This window comes from Lipotes vexillifer, unplaced genomic scaffold (genome assembly GCF_000442215.2).
Source record: "Lipotes vexillifer unplaced genomic scaffold, Lipotes_vexillifer_v1.1 scaffold590, whole genome shotgun sequence".
Lineage (NCBI taxonomy): Eukaryota > Metazoa > Chordata > Mammalia > Artiodactyla > Lipotidae > Lipotes > Lipotes vexillifer.
In genome coordinates this window covers 1,399,891-1,423,409 of record NW_006778358.1, presented here as the reverse complement: position 1 = coordinate 1,423,409, position 23,519 = coordinate 1,399,891, and the positions used below count along the sequence as shown (strand labels likewise).

Below are 23,519 nucleotides of genomic sequence, written 5' to 3'. Positions count from 1 at the left end.
GGGCGCTGCCTGAGGGTGCCTGTCTTCTCAGAAGGTGGGCAGGAGCCTGCTTTTAGGGAATTGGCTGCACGTGCAACACAGGCGTCTCAACACTTACAAATCTCCACGAGCTATACAGCCCTGCTCATTGCACTTTTGGTTATATATTTTATAAAAAGGTTAGGACTTAGAACGTAAAAGGCCCCTGTCCTGGACCATGCACTGCTTTGATTGATGGAGACCTCATCCTAGGTTTAGAAGTCAGCTCACCTGCAAAGAGGCCAGAAACCCTGACTAATGGGTACCCACCAGCTCATACAGTCCTGGGCACTGGTCTGTGTAGAGATTTACAGAAGTAGAAAGATTATTAAATCCAAGAAAATATTTCTCAAGATAATGTCATTTAATTATAACTATATAAATACTTTCTCAGTCTCTCTCCCACTTCAGTTTGAAGAAAAAGAAAAATCCAGTCAGAGAACTACTGCGTCTTTAAATGGATGTGTTTCTGGAAACTAAGGGTACAAAAAAGTGGCTCTCCCCCTGCCCCTTCCTTCCAGAAGACCCCCAAATGAGAATGAGGTAGGAGGGTAAGGAGGTGTTAACTTTTTCACCTCTTGCTCTAGAGGTATCACTGAATAACTTTTCTGATACTTGGGAAATGCAGTGATTATCCCAATCCCAAGAGAGACCAGAAAAGGCTGCATGTGGGGACCACAGAGCTGGCTCCTGGTTGGGAAGTGCCCTGCGGTCTTGATGGAGCTGGACTACAGCGGAGCCCCCGGGGCCTCCTTTCTCGTGGGCCTCCCGGGCACCTCCAGAGGTTATTTGCTGGGAGGACTCGGGGAGTGAAAAACCAAGCGCTTTTACTACTGTCGTGAAGCCTGGCCCCATCCCATATACCCTAAACTGTCACTAAAGGTTTCCATTTCTGAGGGTATGGGCCATCCCTGGACAGTTCCAGAGCCAAACCAACTGCTGGTGCAAAACACACATGCAAAACAAAGAAGATGGACTTTTGCACAAGACCAGCCTGAGGCAGGCGACGAGGGGGGCGTGCCCGGCTCTCACACAGTGACGTAAACCAGCGGCCTTTGTGTCCAAATGAAAGAGTCTCAAGCAAGTGAGGGCTTCCAGCTAACGTGCAAACCTCTGGACACGCCCTGAGCCGAGTGGTGGCCCCGGAGCAAGCCTGGCCTGCTTCCTCCGGCTCAGATCTTGGTGTCTCACGCACGCCAGTGACATTGAGGTCCCGCGCAGAGCCCACAGCAGCTGCGTTGAGAATGACCTCGCCTGTGCCCCTCGGAAAGCAGAGAGGCCACGCGACGAGCTGCTCTTGACCTGAGCTGGCCCAGAGAAGGCCCTGGGGATGGAAAGACCACTCCGAGCAGCCTGGACTCACTTCTCAGCATCTAAATACAAGCAGCTTGATGCCCCCGTGGTTTGAGATCCCGTGTGTCTACGAGGCATGGGTCCACACCGCGAAAGTCACGTCTGGGCTTTCCACGGTCCTTGACCTGAGACCCTCCAGGCACGGCTCCCTAAATACTTCTGTCAGCTGAGTGACTCGCATGAAAAAAGAAACCTGGGTTGGAGGCACATTTCTTTGGGCGGCGAAGTCAAAGGGGTGCCCCCCTCACCCTGAAAAGTGGGAAGGAGACCCATTCCTTTTCCTCTCCTGTCTGTGTTGGTTAGAACAGCTGCAGAAGAACCTGCCAGCAGCGGGCTTTGCTCTGGAGGTTAAGGTGTGTGCTTGTCAGCCCAAGCTGTGAAGTGACTTTAGCAGCCCAAGTGGATGAAGGAGCCTGCGAGGAGAGGGCATATGGCTGGAGGAGAAAGGTTCTGGACGTGAGCGCCCTGCACAATCGGCAGCCCCGTCACGGTGGCCTGGGTCGGGGCTTGTTTCCTGTGTTTTCTGAAACTCTAACAAAACACGCTGGCCCGTGACTCTTATCACCGAAGGTGTCTCTGAGGTTGTAATGCTGTGTTCTAATCGCATAATGAAGAGCCCAGCTGGTCTTCCCCGATTCGGAGGGAAAGAATTTGCTTTTTCAATTTACTCTTTAAGCTCCAACCCCACAAGCATGAAATACTAGTCACGCATGTTAAAAAATACTGCTGTTTAATTTTCTAGTCATGTACTTTAAAAAAAGCCGATACAATTAGATTTTTTCCCCCATCTTCTCAGATCTGCCCCTGAAACCACCCCAAAGCGATGCATCTTAATTCTCAGCGGAAAACCCGCTCAGAGGAAGCCCCTGAGGAGGATTTGTCCCCCAGGGGTCACTGGGTGTCCAGACATGCGAACGAACCCTGTGATATTCATGGCTGACTCCGAGCCTTTACATTCTTTTTTCTATGAGGAGCAATGATTACACGGCACCGAAAGCAATAAACGCAAAAGGCTTGACGACTTCTTTCTTTTTTGCCCTTCTAGCATATATTTCCATTCCCACTATTGTCTACATCAGCTGACCCATTTATACCCCTGTTGCTCATAATGAAAAATAGTTCTCTTGTCATTTACTGACCCTTACATTTATATACAAATGACAGACTGTAAAACTGCTGCAAACGAGACACACTGTTCATCGATACAATACGTTTCAACTGCAGGTTATGTTGAGCACACGAGCTGTCACCGTATTGTATTAGAGACATTTTATTGAAAATGCGAAAATAGGAAATGTATCATAGCCTAAAATAAATTACATAACATATACAGTATATATTTATATCTTTAAAATATTTTTGTGTTTAGGTTCTTTCAGTCTAGGAATTTTGACTAAATCAAGAATTTAGTGAACCGTGTCCATATTTTTTTTAAAGAAAAAACCCGCTTTCCAAAACTTAGAAAAATATACTGCACTGAATGGATTTCAAATGTGTCATTTCAGGGAATATCACATAGTGACTTTTTGCTATCGTTTATAAAATGTCTTGCTTTCTCGTGTGGTGTGAGAGGGGAGTACAGAAGTACACTCGGAATTACCTGTGCCGTGCGGTTAGGACCAGGTCATAAATCTACTTTCAAAGTGATGATACAGCAACCTGGCATTAGAATGCTAGATTATGACTTAAAGCTTCAGTTCACTTTAAAAACTAAAACGTAAAGTTAGAATGCTCTGTCCGTTTCCCTTGCTCTAGTGCCATCTTCAGGAAAGGTGAGTGGAAAAACAAGCCTTCAGGGAAAGTCATGCCCAAGGACGCGGCAACCCAGAGATGCGCTTCGGGACAACTTTAACAAGGCAGCTCACGTATGTACAGGACAGGGCCTCAAAGTGAGCGCGCAACTCAAACCTAGGAAGGGGCGAGGTGAAGTGCTATCGTTTGCATGTGTCAGTTTCTGCCCCCAAGGCACCTCACACCTTCCCACGGGAGATTATTTCCGTCCGTCCACCTGTCCAGCGCGTTCACACGTCGCATCCACGGTGCGATGCCTCTGAGCCACAGCTCTTGACACAGTCACGTTACTGGGAAGCCGACCAAAGAAAGCCGAGTTGTCACCTGTTGGTTCTCAAGAGCGATGCAAGGGGACAGGGTCAGTCTGTGGCCCGCCGGGCGGTGGTGTCTGAGGGGCGATGGACGGCACAGCCGCGGTCGGTCCTTTGGTTCCAAGGGGAGACTGTCCGAGGGGGTGGGGAGGCAACGTGGGCTACGAGGCAGCTATGTCTTCGGGCTTCTCACGGAGCGGGGGCATGAAGTCAGTCGTTTGGTTTGTTTCCACAAAGCAACGGCGAGACCATTCTGCAGGTCCTCACATCAGCGTGGGCATACCCAGTATGCCAGAGTGGCCGTGAAACCGTAAGATCAAGGCCTCTTTCATTACCCAAACGAAAACCAAAGACGAAAGCGGAACAAAACACGACGGGAGAGCGGATGACGCTGAAGTGTCATCTCGGCCGTCCCTGCAGCGCCCGGGCGCCCGCGCCTCATTCGCGCCCCTCCTGCATCTCCACGGCGTCCGTGCCCTCCTCTGCTGGAGGTACGTCTGTCATCGCCGAGTCCTCCCCGTCGGCGGCCGACTCGTTTTCCATCTTCTTTTTCTAGACCAAAGCAGACTCATCAGCGCGGGGCTGGGGCACGGACGCAGCGCAGCAGAGCCAAGAGCAGGGGGAGGCCACGGGGTCTCCGGGGACCCCTCGCCGCGGACTGGGATCTCATTTATGGCTGCGGCGACCTCGCCGAGGCTGCATCTTAGGCCAGCATGTTCCTTACAGTGGGGTTACTCGGGAGTGGACTGTGTGCCTGGCTCTTGTGTTAAGCATTCGGGGCGTGGGTGAGGGGTGGGCGGATCCTGTCTCCCACCTCCCCGCCCGCCCATCAGCTGACGGAGACCTGCCTTTGCTTGAGGACGCCACCTCCCTGCAGCCCTTGCCAGCGGGGGCTGTGCCCTCCCCTCCCCTCCCCTCCCCTTCATGGCCGTATGCAGACCGTGCAGACTCGGTCTCCTACACCTGGGGAGTGCCAGGCAGGTGTGCGGTTCTGTCGCCATCTCTCACCTGTTTCCGATAGACGTAGCATGCTGCTATGGCGACCATGGTGGATTCTCCCACAAACCCCGCGAGGAGGGAGCCCACGCCCAGGGTGGCTCCGTGTACCCTGGGGATGAGCACACAAAGACCACTGGTCAGTTAAAGCCCCGCTGAGGCACAAAGAGAGTCAAAACCCAGCCAAAACCCAGGAAAGGTGTAGACAACAGGGGGACCCGACGGTCGCGTTCGAGATCTGCTGGTTAGGGCTGCAGCTAGTAAACGGGCCACCGGCGGGGGGAGGGGCCTGGAGCTCCGGGGCCCAGGCAGCTCTCACTCCTGCTTCAGGTCTCAGCTCAGCATCTCCTGGGGGAGGGGCACGGCACCCGCTTGTGAGCCCACAGCATCCTGCCCGTCCTCTCTGCACCGTGAGGTTTCCCAAGCCGTGGGACGGACCATGCCCCTTCTGCAAGGACCCGGGCGACGCACTTGCTCCCTTGTGTTTTTCACCTTCCCGTGCCTGCCACGCCGTGACAGATGCTCGATGCGGTTTGTGTACGGGCCTGACCCCGAAAGTACTTTTCTAGAATGGATCTCGACAGCCTCCCGCCTGGTCCTGGGCAGCGAACCAAGGCATCCCCCCGGCATTTCTAACTCTAGACGTGCTTGGGGATTTCCCGGGAAAGAGCAGCTGTAACCTTCTGGGCAGAGCGTGTAAGTGGCAGCAGGACCTGCAGCCCCAGCCCCCCGACCACGTACCCCAGGTAGGGCAGGACCACGAGGCTGGTGATGAGCACGATGATCCGCAGCACAGAGCTGGGGGCCAGGACGAAGGTCTTCTTCAGGGTCATCAGCCACCCGGTGAGATGCGCCCTCACGGTGACTGAGGGGAGAGCCGAGGACTCGTCGTCAGCAATGCCCCGCTTCTCCCGTCCTGCTGCTTCTAACCCCCCAGAGCCCCCCGCAGCGCATCCAGGGTCCCCGGGCGGCTGCGTGGGACCCAGGCCTTGCTGCCATTGCCCTGCGCTGGTCACCTCGTCTTCCCGCCGGGGCTGCAGATCCCCCCGCCTCTGGGCCTGGGGGAGCCCCGTGCCCACCTCGGCTCCCTCGCTTCACAGCCTTAGTGTCCAGAGAGTGGGCTGTGGGCAGCCCCTTTCGCCGCCGTGACCGCCATCCCTGGGGCATGGGGCTGCTGCCGGTCCCTCCCCACCCCCCGCCCCTGCCCCCGCCTAGCCTCAAGCTCTGATCACGCTGGTCACTTGATGGTGATCCAGGTTGACTCTGGGAGCAGAGGAGCTGGGCCAGAAGCTGGGTTTCCCAGCCCGCAGGCTGGGGGAGGTGCGGAGGAGGGAGGCGTGGGTGAGGAAGAGGTACGGGCATCCCTCCCCTGTTTCCTCCCCAGCATCCTGACCACTGGTCCGCAGCTGGCTCCCTCGTTTTCAGAAAGGCCTCACAACGTGTTCCAGGTACCCCGTCTCCCCACCCTGACTTGTGAGCTTCCGGAGGGCAGGGAGGGCACCAGCCCCAGCGCCGAGGAGGGGCTCCAAGGACAGCGCGTCAAGTATTGACGGGCTGGTTTGGGGCACAGACACCCTGGGCGACGTTTAGGTTTGATCTGAAACCAGGTGGGGTTTGGGGAAGCGGGAGGCTGAGCCCTTCATCCCGTGTGGGCGGCAGCAGGCAAAGGCCTATAGGGGGGGGGGGGGGAAGTGCTCACTCCTGGGGTGAAAGCTCGTGTCCAGGCTACCTCTGGAGGAAGAATGTGCAGTCTTCCTGGTCTGACGCCGCGCTCCGCCCGCCCCAGGTGGAAGCATTGAATTTATGAGACATAGACACTCACTTGTGTTTGGCCAAGGGAGAGGGTGAGGCCGCACGGGCGGGAATGCTAACCTGATTGGCCCAAACCCAGCAGGTGGCGAAGACAGGTGGGGCCGGCTGTCTGCACGCCCCGTGGTCTGACAGGCGAGGAAAGACGAAAGGCGAGTCCCACCCCAGTCCTAGCTCTGGGAACTCCAGTGCCCGCTCAAGTCCAGACTGGGGAGTCAACGACATGTGCCTTGATCTCCACCAAGTGCAGCCTCTTCCAGGTGGCGCCAAAGCTTGGCTCCCCCGGTGACCCCCACCTCATCCCCATCCCCAAGGACAAGAGGGCACCCCAACAGTCTCCAGGAATGCTTGGCACCTCAGAGCAGGGGCAGCTCGTGGCCTGACTTGGGAACAGGCCCAGGGTGGCAGGTGTGCCATCAGCCCCGGCTTCGACTAGCTCCACGGCCCATTTCTGGCCTCGGCTTTGACTCTGGATTCTTCTTTTCTCCAGCAGTCCTTTTAGAGTCTCAGTACAGGCATAGATTTGTGTAGCCATCACCACAGTGAAGACACAGAACTGTTCTACTGCCCCTGGAACTTCTCATGCTATCCCTTTGGGCTCTTTTTACTGAGTTTGCAACCACTGTCCTTTAAGAAACAAATGACACCTGTTCGACTGGTTTCTCACACTTTCAACGGACTGGATAATGTCCTTGCATCTTTTTAATCCACTGTGAAATTTAAAAACTTGAAAAAAAAATTTTTTTGTTGGCCAACAAAGAAGACTGAATCAGGCATAAGGGTAAATAGGAATTTTTCTTTCATTCTCTGTTTACCTGGAACCGGGAAGAAGGAGAAGATTCTCAAGGGAACAACGCAGAGTTCTGCGAAGGCAAAGTCCACGCCAATGATGTCTATCAAAATTTTCTCGGAAACGTTGGGGGTCCAGAACATCACAAAACAGAGCTGCGGGGAAAAAAGGCGGGAAGCACGGTTGTTAGAAAAAGGTGTACGTGAGTGAAACGAGAAGGCAGGTATCACGTGATCCCCGAGGAGCTAGGAAAGAGGGTGAACCTGCCCGATCGGGGGACTGGCACGTGGGTCCTCGAGCTGCCTCCGCCTTGCTCTGTTCTCACCTGACAACACAGGCCCTGGCCCATTCGCCACACCTGCCCCAAAGGGAGCCTGGCAGCGGGGCCCATGTGACAGGCAGGCATCTGAGCGGGTAGCCGGGCCAGTGTGGAAGCCTTACCTAGGCTGCTGGACAGCTCAGTTAGTTCAGGGTGAGCGTGTTTATTAATGTAATTTTTACATTAATTTTAACCAAATAATAAAAAGTGACCTGAAAGCATTTGGACGCAGGCAGAATTGCATTGAACCAGATCTGGGAGTAGGAAAAAAGGCGAGGGCAGGTTGGGAGAAAGCTATTGCGGGGACCAGTTCTTAGAGGCCTGACTTTTTAAGCTTTGTGTGTGTATAACCGATTGAAAAGCTGAATTTAAAAATGTAACGCTATAACTTTGGAAGAGAATGTCAGAAAAATGCCAGCTGCATAAAATACTTCTCTCCCTTTCTTAAGATGTAAGTGATTCTTCTCTAAAATGAAAGTGAATGCATTATAAAATGAATTGCATTCGTGTAAAAACAGAACACTGAAGTTTTAGACTATAACGACCTTTAGGCTTTGGGTAAATTAAGTTTCGTGGAATTAGGCTGGTCCTGTTTACTATGTCATGCTGAAATATGTTAAAAAAAATACCTTGGAGGGTCTGTTATAAATACGTTTCACTTTCATAAATGCAATGGAACTTTTATTCTATCTTGTATTTTTCAGCATCTGGGAAGAACATCCCACTTGATTTTCAAAGATGACAGATGTACTATCATTTAACCCTACTGCCTGATGCAAGTACTTACACCCCATCTCTGAAACGAAGGGAAAAATACTTCCTAAGATCTAGCAACTCGAAGCTCGGAGGCTTTATTACCTAGTGTCCTGGACAAGTAGCCCTGCCATCTTTTCTCACTGCAAAGCTGCCGGCCTGAAATGGTGAGCTGTCACTCACGCCTACGGCCCAGGAATAGTGGCAATTTCATGATACGTTCACAGCGACACTGAGCACAGCACTGGGACACGGTTCATTTTCTTGACAAGTAGATTGACCATCCCTCCCTTCAAATATTTTCCACAGCAGTAAAGCTGTAAAGAATTAAGATAAGTGAGCATTGCCCCAACTCTGGACTTGATTGTGCATCAGGACTAATGCAGGATAGGCTATCCTGGGTTTCCTCTCTGGCTGGAGGGAGCTCTCTAGGCTGCGTTCTGCTAAAAAAAAAAAAAACAACAAAAACTTAAGCTTCCAGGAAAACCATCGGCAGGCTTTACTTATTTTGTAGCCAGTGCTTATCTGAATGTGAGATAATGCCTCCTGTTGCGATCTCTCTGTGCCTTGCAAAATCGCCGTGAAGTGCCTTTTAAATGACAACAAACCAAGGAAAAAGGAGTGTGTAATTGCATGTCAGAGAGGAAGGTGCAAGCAGGCACCGGTGGCAAAGGTCAGTCCTCCCTCTGGCTTCTCTGCACAGATAATGGTCACCTGGAGCCTTTCCACTGCCCTGGAGGAGAAGGTCAGTAACCTCTGGAGGAGTCCAACCTGACGACGCAAGATAGCAAAGTGCAAACAAATTACTGGAGACACTGACATAAATATCGAGTAACCAGGGCGGGTGACTGCAGTTCTGGCCCCTTGAAAGCAGAACAGTAAGGCTCGGTGGATCTCTAATAGAGCTTCCCAGGAGGGAGGCTTGATATGTCATTTCTAAAAGTCTACAGTATGATTTAACTTGACACCACTAAGCCCCTCTGTTCTCCAGCTGGTATCTGTCTGTGCCAAAGACACCCTTCAGGCCCCTATCAAGGCCACGTGCCACCGAGGTGCTTCTCGAGTTTTCAGCCCCACGCACCTAGAGCCTAGATTGGGTCTTTCTAGATCGGTGTAACTGAATGCTCTCAGTCTAGTCTGGGGCTTCAGCAATCACAGGTTTAAAGGGAAGCAATGCCACATGGATCGACACTTCCTTTCTTTTTCTCCCTGAAGTCTCTGAATTTGACCCTTTGCCTTTGCTCTACTTCCAGTATGAAAATGCTCCTTACCTTCCAGCAAGTTCTTTAAAAAAAAAAGGGACTTATTTCCAGCATTGCCCAGAAAGAAACACATGCAACTCAGAAGTAGGTTTGGTGTCGGTTAAAAGCTGCAATCCCTATATGCAGATCAAATTTTTCCAAGAAATATAGTGACCCCTAGCGTCATAATCAGATGAGATTTAGCCAGTCTGTTTCAGAAAACAAGAAGCTCTGGAAGCTAATCTAACAAAGAATACTTCAGGTAAAGTGTCTTTCTGATGAGTTCACCCAGAGCAGTCTTGACTTAGAACATGCCCTCCTAGTTGACCAGGACATGCCGTTTTCCTCAAATATTTGCAGAGCCTAATGACATTGACTTTTCCAAACCAGAACGCAAACCTAATAAACTACTGACAGTGAACATGATTTGTTCCTGGGAGGTAGCTGCAGGGCTGGGTTTTCTGCGGCTGAGCTTGCTGTCAACATTATCTCATTAGGAAGCAGCCAGAAAAGCACAACAACCCACTCCATGCCCCGATCTTGGTTCTTCTATTTATTCTCCAATAAAAGGAACCAGGGGTCCTTGGAGAAATGGCTCACTCTAGGACTAGGGTGGGAAATATACAAGACCATCAGCTTGGAACGATACATCGAAGGACACGGGAGTCCAGAAGAGACAGCTCCCACTGGCAAAGCTGGAGGAATCTGAGCAACAAAAAATGATGTGATATTGAATTATGAGCCACAGCACAGAGTAAATACCCATGTATACTGATATATATAAACAGATAGGGACAAATCTCCAGCACAGAAATTACAAGTAATTTCTGTAGAATACTCCCCCGTTAGGGAGGTGGAGGCATATCTCCCCACTCCTGGAGTGTGGGCTGATCACAGTAACTTCCTTCCAAAGGAGGACAAGATGGAAAAGGGGAAAAAAAACCTTCACGGTGGTGGTTGAGAGTCCGCCTGGCGATGCAGGGGACATGGGTTCGTGCCCCGGTCCGGGAAGATCCCACATGCCAAGGAGCGGCTGGGTCCGTGAGCCATGGCCGCTGGGCCTGCGTGTCCGGAGACTGTGCTCCGCGGCGGGAGAGGACACAACAGTGGGAGGCCCGCGTACCGCAAGAAAAAAACCAAAACCAAAACCAAACCAAACCAAACCAAACCAAACCAAACCAAAACAAAACAAAACCTTCACGGTGGAGAAACCTGGCAAACATAACGGGCCAGGTGATCAAGGTAACATCATCAGTGATGTCATGTTGATAGCATGTTCTCTTGAGGAGACGTGATGAGAATGGCCCTTTAACTATGTGGTTTTCCTTCCGAAAGCCCATATGCCCAGTCTAACCATGAGAAAAACCCCAGACAAACCCAAATTGAGTGACATTCTACATAGTGCCTCACCAGTATTCCTCGAAACTGACAAGGCCACAAAGACAAGCAGAGTCTGAGAAACTCTCACAAACCAGAGGAGGCTAAGGAGACAAGATGACTAACCGTAACGTGGTAGCATGGATGGGATCCTAGAACAGAGAAAGGACATGAGGAAAACGCTCATGAAATCTGAATGAACCGTGGAGTTTAGTTCACAATAACGTACTGGGGTTGGTTCCTTATTTGTGACAAATGTACCACAGCGGGGTAAGATGGAGTGCGGGGTGAAGGGTCCGTGCTAATCTTCACAACACTTCCGTAAATCTAAAATAATTCTAAAACAAAAAGGTTAAAAAAAAAAAAAAAAAAAAAAAAGAAGACCCATGACCCACTCCTCTTTTATTTGACAGACTGTGACTCTTTTTCTGAGGTCCAGGCACTGACCATGAAATTTCTACTTTGAATTTTGAGATACTTATTTGTTTTTCTTTCTTTCTTTCTTTTTTTAAATCAGTGACTTGTTTGCTTGCATCATTTTAATCCATTTTTTGGGAAGATTCGGCATCTACGTCTATGACAACAATGACGGGGATATTAAAATAGCAAACACTATGTAGCACTTCTTATGGGCCGGGAACCGGAAGAAATGCTTTGTACATACTAAATCATTTCATCTTTACTTTCCTATGAGAGCTGTACTATTACTACCCACTTTACAGATGAGACCAGGCACATAAAGTTTTCTTCACCTGCTCAAGATCACACAGCTAGCAAGTGGCCCAAACAGGACCCCTGCCTCTCTGGTTAAGCCCCCAAACACGTGATTAGCATGTCAGTGTTGTGGGCATGATTCCAGAGTAATTTTCAGGACAGGATCACTGCCACCTACCATCACAGACAAATTTACAAATGTACATGATGCTGAATACACATTGATTCATTCACAACATTTATCTGCCCCAATGCAGCTGGAGAATACCTGAGCTCCCCTGTGTATCTTTGTGGGGATAGAGGTATGGGTCTTATACCTGCGGCAGATCACAGTTTCCGGGTTGGGAGAGACAAGCGTGGTTTCTACAATCTCAGGTTCTCATGCATCCCTCTAGGGGTCTCCCCATTTGAACCCTTACCCTAGATACTGATGAAAACAGAATCTACTCGAACTATTTACATTGTTTTTTAAAGTTTAGGTAAATGAGAGTATCATGTTATTTTTAATACATTTATTAATAACATTGCTCCATCTTTTCTTATTTACCCAGTGCATTATTTACCTATCTATTCTAGATGAATTTTTGTTTGTTCTTCTTTCTCTAGTTCCTTTAGGTGTAAGGTTAGATTGTTTGAGAGTCTTCTTGTTTCTTGAGGTAGGATTGTATTGCTATAAACTTCCCTTAGAACTGCTTTTGCTGCATCCCACAGGTTTTGGATCGTTGTGTTTTCGTTGTCATTTGTCTCTAGGTATTTTCTGATTTCATCTTTGATTTCTTCAGTGATCTCTTGGTTATTTAGTAACGTATTATTTAGCCGCCATGTGTTTGTGTTTTTTACATTTTTTTCCCTGTAATTCATTTCTAATCTCATAGTGTTGTGGTCGGAAAAGATGCTTGATATAATTTCAATCTTCTTAAATTTACCGAGCCTTGATTTGTGACCCAAGATGTGATCTATCCTGGAGAATATTCCATGTGGCCTTGAGAAGAAAGTGTAATCTGCTGTTTTTGGATGGAATGTCCTATAAATATCAATTAAATCTACCTGGTCTATTGTGTCATTTAAAGCTTGTGTTTCCTTATCAGTTTTCTGTCTGGATGATCTGTCCATTGGTGTGAGGGGTTAGGTCCCCACTATTATTGTGTTACTGCCCATTTCCTCTGTTACAGCTGTTAGCATTTGCCTTATGTATTGAGGTGCTCCTATGTTGGGTGCATATATATTTATAATTGTTGTATCTTCTTCTTGAATTGATCCCTTGATCATTACGTAGTGTCCTTCCTTGTCTCTTGTAACATTCTTTATTTTAAAGTCTATTTTATCTGATATGAGTAATGCAACTCCAGCTTTCCTCTGATTTCCATTTGCATGGAATATCTTTTTCCATCCCCTCACTTTTAGTCTGTATGTGTCCCTAGGTTTGCAGTAGGTCTCTTGTAGACAGCATATATATGGGTCTTGTTTTTGTATCCATTCAGGAAGCCTGTGTCTTTTGGTTGGAGCATTCAATAAATTCACGTTTTTTTTTTTGTTTTTTGGTTTTTCTTTTTGGCGGTACGTGGGCTTCTCACTGTTGTGGCCTCTCCTGTTGCAGAGCACAGGCTCCGGACGCGCAGGCCCAGTGGCCATGGCTCACGGGCCCAGCCACTCCATGGCACGTGGGATCCTCCTGGACCGGGGCACGAACCCGTGTCCCCTGCATCGGCAGGCAGACTCTCAACCACTGCGCCACCAGGGAAGGCCAAAAAATTCACGTTTAAGGTAATTATCGATATGTATGTTCCTATGACCATTTTCTTAATGGTTTTGGGTTTGTTTTTGTAGGTCCGTTTCTTCTCTTGTGTTTCCCACTTAGAGAAGTTCCTTTAGCATTTGTTGTAGAGCTCGTTCGGTGGTGCTGCATTCTCTTAGCTTTTGCCTGTCTGTGAAGCTTTTGATTTCTCCGTCAAATCTGAATGAGACACCTGCCAGGTACAGTAATCTTGGTTCTAGGTTCTTCCCTTTCACCACTTTAAAAATATCATGCCACTCCCTTCTGGCTTGTAGAGTTTCTGCTGAGAAATCAGCTGTTAACCTTACCGGTGTTCCCTTGTATGTTACTGGTCGTTTTTCCCTTGTTGCTTTTAATAAATTTTCTTCGTCTTTAACTTTTGTCAATCTGATTGCTATGTGTCTTGGCATGTTTCTCCTTGGGTTTATCCTGCCTGGGACTCTCTGAGCTTCCTGGACTTGGGTGGCTGTTTCCTTTCCCATGTTAGGGAAGTTTTCAACTATAATCTCTTCAAATATTTTCTCTGGTCCTTTCTCTCTCTCTTCTTCTGGGACCCCTATAATGCAAATGTTGGTGCGTTTCATGTTGCCCCAGAGGTCTCTTATGCTGTCTTCATTTCTTTTCATTCTTTTCTCTTTATTCTGTTCCACAGAAGTGAATTCCACCATTCTGTCTTCCGGGTCACTTATTCGTTCTTCTGCCTCAGTTATTCTGCTATTGATTCCTTCTAGTGTAGACTTCATTTCAGTTATTGTATTGTTCATCTCCGTTTGTTTGTTCTTTAATTCTTCTAGGTCTTTTTTAAACATTTCTTGCATCTTCTCCCTCTCTGCCTCCATTCTTTTTCCGAGGTCCTGGATCACCTTCACCATCATTATTCTGAATTCTTTTTCTGGAAGGTTGCCTATCTCCACTTCATTTATTTGTTTTTCTGAGGTTTCATCTTGTTCCTTCATCTGGTACACAGTCCTCTGCCTTTTCATTTTGTCTTTCTGTGAATGTGGTTTTCATTCCACAGGCTGCAGGACTGTAGTTCTTCTTGCTTCTGCTGTCTCAAAATACCTGTCTGTATTTCAAGATACATTCATCTCGAGTAGAGTGTAGACCACTCCAGACAAACCTTGTGTCTCCATGATCATTGGCTTCTTTTTTTAAAAAAAAAAAAAGAATCACGTTAGCCTGTGTAGAAACTAACCAAAGGGTGCAGCCCTTTTATTCACAAGCTTAACGTGAAGTTTCTGGTCAGCATATGTGTCACGGTCACATTTCTAATGAGGGTGTGGTTGGGCAAATCAATGAGTAATGTAACACCTCCCTTAGAAGCAACCTGTTAGCAGGCTTCGGCTGTATGTAGTTGTTCTATATTGGGGGAAGTATTTAACCCTTCACTTCTAAATCCACGCAATGGTGAGCTAAGTTCCGACACAGTTTTACCATGTATTGAGATTCCCAAATAGGATTAGAGTGTTCAGCAAGGATGAAGGAAGCCCCCAAACCTACAGAAATGACACTTCTGGGCCTAAGATGTTACAGTCTGAGTCAATGTGACTAGAACTGCACCACAGGCATCTTTCCCAAGACCTTCCTCACCCACAGAGTCAGTCCCTGAGCTGCCCTGGGACTGGGTCTCTTTCCCAAGGACTTGGGATTGGAATTTGAAGAAGCTGATTGCCTCCCTCAGCATCTGAACTCAGAGGACTTAGAAACCCAGCCACAGGGAGACAGCCGTTCCCGTGCATCCCGAGAGCATTCCATTCCCCGAAGGAACACTGCCAAGAACTCTGGTTGACTTAATTTCCGGAAGCTGTTGACCACGCTTTTGAGGAACGCACAAAGCTGTCTCCATTACCCTGAATAATCAGCATTAGCATCAAGTCAGACATTCTGAACCCCTGCATTTAGAAGAAGTGAAATACATGCAGCTGTTTTGAATTAAAATAGCCGGCCCTGGGCATCAGTCTTATTTGGAGGTTTTACTTAGAAAGAAGGGATCAACTTCTGTTTAACTGGGGTTAAGTCTCCACTGGGGAAACCAGTGGTAACGCTCAACAATGCCGCCCTCCAAGCGGTGGTTATAGGCTAGGCTCTGGACTGTGTGCTTGATGAGTAAGTTGCCTTACATGCTGGTGCCAGCTCCTTAGTGCACCTCAGATGACCAGCCCGCCAGCACATCTGGGGTCCCAGGCTGAGGGGCCCAGGATCTGCACAAAATGCTCCCACTAGTGCCGGGCACGGTGAACGTGATCAATCTCAGCTGTCATCACTGTAAAAGGTTTCCTGGAACCGCAATAAAATACCAACGGTGGGGTCATCTGCAGGTGTTGAGATTAGGGTTGATTTTACTTCCTCTTTGTACTTTTCCCTCTTTTACCACAAAGAGCGGGTCTTCTTTCTTCTGGTTCAGAAAACAATTTAGAATAAAAAGGATCCCGTGCGTCTGTCTTCACAGATAAAGTCAACCTTCGTACGTGCCGATGACAGGGATGAAGCAGTCTTGCTTCAGAACGAGGGGCGGCTTTCAGGTGTCCGCCGGCTTGGTTTTCAAACTGCGTCTAATGTCACTCCAGGCAGAAGGCACCCTGATTCGATTTACTTGAGGGTTGAGGTTGGAGGCAAGAGAAGGCGGACTCGGTAGGATACCCACACGCCTACCTCGCTTGAGTTTTCAGAGACCCGGGAATGCCATTTGGCCTTTTGGTTCTTAGCATCACGATATTGCGCTGTCTGCACACGTGTGGTGGGAGTGGAGGAGGGTAGGGGTGGGGCAGGGGCATTTCCCGAAGGGTTTTGCAGGTCATGGTTGTGACTCTGGGAGCCTCGGGACTTTGTGGACTGGAGGAGTGACACGATCGGACTGCTGTTTTGACAGGCTCTCCCAGGGCCGTGTGAGAACAGACTGTGGAGGTCGGGGGAGCCCTGTGGAGGAGGGGCTACTGTAACGATCCAGGTGAGAGATGGCCTCGGACCAGGAGGTGAGAAACGGTCAAACCTGGAGGCGCCTGAAGTTAGGGCTCCTGGGGTGTGCTGAGGCGTCCCCGTGCAGTGTGAGAGGGTGTGATGTGATGTGACTGAGCAAGCATCACCCTCCTTCAGGCTGGAGGCCTGGCTGCCCACGGGGGGCCCTCCCGGCCTGCGCTCTCCAGTTACTCTCCTTGCTGGCGGCTGCCCGAACTAGATGGGGCTGCTTCTAAGAGCCTTCCTAGTGCCATCGGTGAGCTCGTGAGAAGTCACCACATCCCCAGCGGAATGGCAGCATTTCGTCAGGACTGACTCCTCAGAACCAGGGTGAGTCCCAGGGTTGAGGGAGGAAAAAGTGCTGTTTTACTAGTGTGGAAATGCTCAAGCAGACCATGTGTGAAAAGGCTGACGAACCCAGTTTCTGGGGAGCAGCATTAAAGGGGGTGACAGGAGCAAGCCTGTAGTAATCTCCAGAGGGAACGGGCTGCTGCCCCTCGGAGCTGCCGATCGGGGACTGCTGACCCATCCTCTGAAGGGGTGAACAGCCACATGGGCATGAAAGCGAAGGGGCGGCACGGGAGGGGGCGACGGAGAAAAGCACTTCCGGGCGGGACAGAGTCATGGGTAGCACAGTGAGAATTACAACAGTGTACAGTGAAGAGATACATAAAAAGGGTGACTTCTGATGTAAGGTCAGGCCCGCAAAAGTTTCAGTAGGCTGAAACAGATGGAGTAAACCACCTCCATTACTGAGAGAAACAGAGCTAGGTTTTCGGTTGAGCTAGGGAGCGCGGCAAAGCCTGGTACCGAGTATTTAGGTACTGCCTAATATTCTCAGCGCGGCTTGGTGACAGTTACAATTACTATAAACAACTACCTGGAATATTTTCATAAGGGAGTTGACGTAACCATGAACGGTTACAGCACATTTTTGATAAAATATTATATTAACATTTTCAGATGTAATTTTAAAAATAAGCTTAAGAATATGAAAACGAAGTCATCCCTGTTATCATTTATATTCAGTGAAATTGCCATATACACACTTAAGAGCAGTTGGTGCATTTTTCCCATGTAAGATGACTGAATTCTTGGTGAGAAACAAAGGGTTGATTGAAAGAAACAACACACTTCAAACAGCAGGGGGCGGCATGCACCAAGGCCGCAGGTGGCACTCCAGTTGTGAACTCCCGCCCATCCCATCTATATCTGCAGAATGGTAATTCTTTCCTTACCTGATCTGAAGAATATTTAGAAAGTTCCAACCTTAGCTTATGTTTAGCCTTTACTTTTTTTGACTGCTAGTAGTCAAATTGGAACTTGCTAGAGGCTGCGTGTGTTGGGGGGTGGGTATAGAGAGTGATTATTTAATGGGTAGAGAGTTTCCGTTTCACAAGTTGAAGAGTTCTGGGGATGGACGGCGAGGACAGGAGCACAACAATATAAATATGCTGAACTGTACACTTACACACAGTTCAGGTGCTAAGTTATACGTGAGGTGTATTTTACCACAATTAAAAAAAATAAAAAAAAATTGGGGCTTCCCTGGTGGCGCAGTGGTTGAGAGTCCGCCTGCCGATGCAGGGGATGTGGGTTCGTGCCCCGGTTCCGGGAGGATCCCACATGCTGCGGAGCGGCTGGGCCCGTGAGCCATGGCTGCGGAGCCTGCGCGTCCGGAGCCTGTGCTCCGCGACGGGAGAGGCCACAACAGTGAGAGACCCGCGTACCACAAAATAACAAAAAAAAGAAAAAAAAATTGGAACCTGCTTATAACAACACAATATGCACGTGCATTTGCTAATTGCTTTAAGAATTGCACGTGTGCACTGTTGGTGGGAATGTAAATTGGTGCAGCCACTACGGAGAACAGTATGGAGATTCCTCAAAAAACTAAAAATAGAGTTGCCATATGATCCAGCAATCCCATTCCTGGGCATATACCCAGACAAAACTATAACTTGAAAAGACACATGCATCCCAATGTTCATAACAGCAGTATTTGCAATAGCCAAGACATGGGAACAACCTAAATGTCCATCGACAGATGAATGGATAAAGAAGATGTGGCACATATAGACAGTGGAATATTACTCAGCCATAAAAAAGAATGAAGTAATGCCATTTGCAGTAACATGGATGGACTTAGAGGTGATCAGACTAAGTGAAGTAAGTCAGAAAGAGTAAGACAAATACCTTATGATATCACTTGTATGTGGAATCTAAAGTATGACACAAATGCACTTATCTACGAAACAGAATCAGACTCACAGACGTAGAGAACAGGCTTGTAGTTGCCAAGGCAGGGCCGGAGGGAGGAGGGATGGATTGGGAGTTTGGGATTAGCAGATGAAAATGATTAACATCATTTATAGAATGGATAAGCAACAAGGTCCTACTGTGTAGCACAGGGAACTATATTCAATATCCTGAGATAAACCATAATGGAAGAGAATATAAAAAAGAATGTATGTATATATATAACTGAAGCACTTTGCTATAGAGTAGAAATCAACACAACATTATAAGTCAACTATACTTCAATAAAATAACTTAAAAAAAGGAATGCACCTGTGGATTTGTACTGTCACTCTATTATGAGGTAGAGATTTGGGGACCAGTCTCAATTGTTTTAATCTCCCCTGAACAAACCAATCGAACCCTCAAATCTACAACATATGATGACTTAAAAAGCATATGCGGGACGACTGGAGCTTTGGGGAGAAGTGTGAAGGGGGACAGAGGTTCAGTGGGAAGGAGCTAACTCTTATCAATTATTTACTGTATGCCAAGAGCCTTCCATAGGTTATGTCATTTAATCCTTACCCCAGTCCCAGGGTCGTGGCTTTGTTTTGGGTCCTCTATTGAGGACAGCAGGACCCAGAGGGGCTGTGTGACTTTCCCCAGGTCAGCCCATTTGTAAAGGGTAGGGCCAGGATTTCAACCCCGGCCTTGGGGACTCAGAAGCCTTGCTCCCCCCATGTCTCTGGGATGTCTAAAGGCGCCCAACTGGCCCAATGGTACATGGTACACAGACACCGTGAGGGACGCCAAATGAGAAAGTCTGAAATTCAGCATCTTTGGTCCTTTTCGTCCTTCCCCTATGCACAAGAGGTCCTTTTCTTCTCCCGGATAATGTGAACAATGAGAAGGCAGTCTCGGGGCACGGGGGTAGGGCAGCCCAGCAGAAACAAAGCCTCAAACAGGCCGTCCTTGTTGGAGACACAGGGCCAGCGTGGTACCACGCTCAGAAAAAGTCCGGTGGTGTCCACCACCCTGATGGCTGAGGGACAGCTCGTGGGTCAGTTTAGCCACAGGAAGTGAGACTGGGTCACCCTCGTGAACTGAACTTTTAGCTCTGAGCACAGGCTGAGGTCCTGTGGGATGGTGGGTTTTGCTATTTCTCAGCTCAGATTTTGCTGCTGTCCAGCACACAACTGAAGGACTCAGGGCTGAATGCTTTACTGAGATGCAGCTCTGACTGGTGGGATGCAACTAAGGAAAAGGGATTCTTGACGTGCTTGTTGGATGTTGACATACGTTGGACGCTGACATATGCTATGCCACGAAATAGCAACAGAGGAGAATTAGTGTGCCGACCAGAGCACTCACGATTGTCCATTATATACGGAAATGGAAGTAGGGGAGCTCATCCTGAACTGCAAGATGCAAAACTGATCCTTAAATGACGAAAAAGTCCTCTAACGGGGGAAACTGAGGCTGTGACAGGCAGGACTGGACGAGACTCCAGGCCTGTGACCTGCGCGCAGGGCGTTTTCTGGTGTTTTCTACCGGCAGTGCCTTAGCCAAGCTGCCCAGACCTCGCGGGGAGCAGGTGACCAGAGCTGACCTGGCAGGATTAGGGGCGCTATAAATACTGCCACTGTCAGTGACCTCGCTGTTTTTCAGAGGTGGTGGCCGTTCTGCGGGGAGGGGCAGAGTGGAGCTCCTCTGTTTGTATCTGTGGGATTTGTGCCTCCCGAGGACATACCTAGTGTGAGCCGCGGAAGTATTTTAAGATTAGCTGAACCTCCCCGAAAGGGGTTATTTCGTGTGTCACAGAGAAAGAAGCTGATGGTGCAGATTTTTTCGACTGCTTCTTTCTCCGATGGAAAGCCTTTTTGCTTTCTTTCCCTCTGGGAGGGTCCCTGTGAGGCCCTGAAGTTCTGAAGCTTTAGGACTAAAATGTTTTAAATACGAAACATCATCACCTTAAATTTTACGGTGGCCTCCACCCCTCGGATGACACGTATTTTCGCGCTGGCTTTGGCAAGGTGGAACAGGCACCCGGGAGTGTTGCAATTCCGTGCCTGGCTTCTGGAGGGCACGCACTCACCCCATCCCTCTCCAGCAACCTGCAAGCCAGCCCCCCAGACGAGGATTAGCTCAGGAAGCTGGGGACCAGGACGAAGAACAGCCTCTTTGGACGGAACTGTGACCATCGAGGAGGAGATGGCCACTCACGTGGGAGAGAGTGACCACGTTCTTGTTAAGTTCACAATGACCAGGGAAATTTAAAAAATGAAATAAAGAAAAGAGATTTCAAAATTTACGGGAAAGAGGCAAGTAGGTTCTGATAACACCAGAGATTCTGAAAGGAGCTGGAAACCTCTCAAAAGAGAAGATTTCTCCCCCAACCCCTGCAACAAGCAGAAAAGAGAACAGAAGGCACCTGAAGACGTCAGGTGGTCCCCAGGCTGCTCTCGGGGGGAGGGAACACGCCAGCTGGGGAAGGGGGTACCGGCCATCTCCCTGCCTTCATTTGCTGGCTCACAGGCTCTCTCTTCCCCAGTTCCCGGGAGGTAAGCCTAGGTAAAGTCTAAGAACTACCACCTTCAAGTGCTCACCAACTCGTGGATGAATAAGGACAGGAAGGCAAAAGCCCAGATACGCTGAATGGGTGCAGGTGCTGAGATCCAGAGAAGGGGCTCTACAGAACTATACTCGAGGTAAGAAGAGAAAGAGGAAAGAACCAGTAGGGGCCGAGGGTACATTCCAAGCCCCTCCTTTGAGTCTGCCTTTTCCACGAAGGAGGGTCATCTTAAAATAAATGGGCAAACATGGTTAAAAGGAATTTGAAGACCGAAACTGATAAGAGGGAGTGAAGCATTTTGCCTGTGCAAGTCCCAGATCACTAACATCATCTGAAGTGAAAACACTCGTCGGCGTGGCTGAGAAAGCAACGAAGTGGGGTGATACCAGGAACCTCGAGGCTGGCAAATCCCCCGAACATGGATTCGAGAAGGGGCCAGCCCCCGACTGACTATCATGAGAATACGGCCAACGGGGTCTCACTGTTGGCTAACAGTGCCATGTGGCTAAATGAAACAGCCCATGTGGGCTTAGGCTGCATTAATGAAAACTGTAAAGTCAAAATTGGACAATTCTAGTCCATTAGCCGAGGTCAGACCTGATTTGGCGTTTGTGTTCCACATTCTCAGAGGACACTCACCAAGCTGGAACAATTTCAAGGAAGCCAAGCCTGTTAAAAAGGTCTGGAAACGGGCTTTGGCTCTCTGAAGGGCTGCCACGTGGAAGAGGGGTTAGGTGGACACTAAGGGCAGAGATGAGGACGACCAGCCCTTCGTCTGTGGACACTGCAGTCCGTCTTCACAGCCTCCTTCCCGTGTCTCAGGGAGTCGGATCTTAGTTACTTCTAGAGTTTTCGTCCTATAGTGACCTACTGATTCCCGCAGCAGTCAGTTCGTTGTTACGACAATGGGCTTCATACATGAACTCGTTCAGAAAATAATTACTGGGCACCTGTCCTGGGCCAGCCACTGTGCCGGATGCTGGGCATTTACAACGGCGAACACGGCAGAGATGACGCCAGCGCTCACGGAGACCCGCTGGCTACAGAGCGCTGAGTCATGATGGGGGACTTGGGGCATAACGGGGACAGCGGGGGCCTCAGGGGACGGGAAACCGGCTGACAGTCCAAGTCACATATGCTGAACAAGGAGGCAGGGAGAGGGTTTCAGGCCAAAGGGACAACGTGAGCAGAGGCCTGGGCCCCAGAACACACAATGGCCCCTCAGCTCTAAGTGCTCTGCGTGGCTGGAACGGGGGGCAGGACGTTGAGATGCACCTTGCACTGCTTGTTTAGGGTTTGGGTTTCTGTCGCACAGAGAGCCCCTGGAAGGTCTCTACGCCAGCCGCTCCACGAGGACTGGTTTGCAGGGGAAGTGCGTAGAGCCCCACTGGGGGCTGTGGTCCCAGTTGAGCGGAAGCTGTAAAAGCAGAAACAGGGATGCGATGTGGGCAATGGAGGAGGGGGAGGTCCGAGGGGTACTTAGGGGGAGGCTAAGACCCGGCTCTGTCCCCGAGGGGATGTCAGGGTGAGGAAGAAAGCCGAGCTGGGGAGGAGCCCAGGCTTCTGTCTCCGGCAACACCAAGCAGGCAGGAGTCCTTGCTCGTCACTGGAATAGGGAACAGAGAGGAGAGAAAGCCCAGGGCCACGAGCAGACCATTGAGTCCGCTTTGGGACAGGAGGAGTTGTCAGCGCCCGTGGGAAATCAGAGTGCATCTCTGGGCACGAGGCAGTCAGATGTTTGCGCCTGAAGCTCAGGAGGGAGATGGGAGTCAAAGACGCTGATCTGGAAATCAGCCAGACACGGCACCTGAAGCCGCGACCTGCAGAGAGAGGGCTTAGGAGGGAGATGGACAGAGGGGGATGCTCACTCGGAGTGAGGAAGACGGATGTTCCACCAAGGAGCCTGTGCGGGAACACTCAGAAAGGAAGAGGGAAAAGCAGCCGGGGAGAGGGTCGCAGAAGCCACGGGAAATGAGCAAAGGATGCACACAACGGCCGCATCGAACACGGCAGGTGAGAACGGGACAGCGCCCGGGGAAGCTGGGGCGTGAGCCCGCAGGGACCGGGGCAGGCTCTCTAGGGAGACAACAGGGAGTGGTGACAAGAACGCGCCCACAGGAACGATCTAGGAAGCAAGTGGGGCCCTTCGCCCCTGAAGGAGGAGGCAGGGGGCTGTGGTGGGAACGGCAGATGGCACAGGTGGGGAGCACAGATGTGGCCAACAGCAGCGGGAAGGGTGGGCTTGAGGTGCTTTTGCGTAATTCTCTCAAGGAGCTTGGATGCCAAGGGCAGGAGAAACGTAGGGGGGCTGCTGGATAAAGACATGATTTTTATGCTTTCTTTGGATTTTTTTTTTTATATAAAGTTGGGAGACGAGCATATTGAAACGTAGATAGGAAGGAGAGATTTGGGAGAGGTTGGCAGTGGGGACAGGGGGACATTGAGCACAAAGGATGGCTGAAGTCGTGCAGGTGAGTGCATGGAGGTACCACTCAGCCGGGGGCC

At 49.6% G+C, this 23,519-nt stretch overlaps 1 protein-coding gene across 1 annotated transcript in view; it reads right to left on the bottom strand.

Annotated features, from left to right (window-relative positions):
• Positions 1-3,788: 3,788 nt before the first annotated feature.
• ANKH (ANKH inorganic pyrophosphate transport regulator) overlaps positions 3,789-23,519 on the bottom strand; it is a 140,821-nt gene continuing 121,090 nt past the window's right edge. The window contains exons 9-12 of the mRNA XM_007451612.1: positions 7,094-7,223; positions 5,211-5,334; positions 4,482-4,581; positions 3,789-4,025 (exon numbers count right to left, since the gene is read on the bottom strand). Of these exons, the coding sequence (XP_007451674.1) occupies positions 3,912-4,025; positions 4,482-4,581; positions 5,211-5,334; positions 7,094-7,223 (468 nt within the window). The 3' untranslated portion in view covers positions 3,789-3,911. The remainder of the gene's footprint in view (positions 4,026-4,481; positions 4,582-5,210; positions 5,335-7,093; positions 7,224-23,519) is intronic.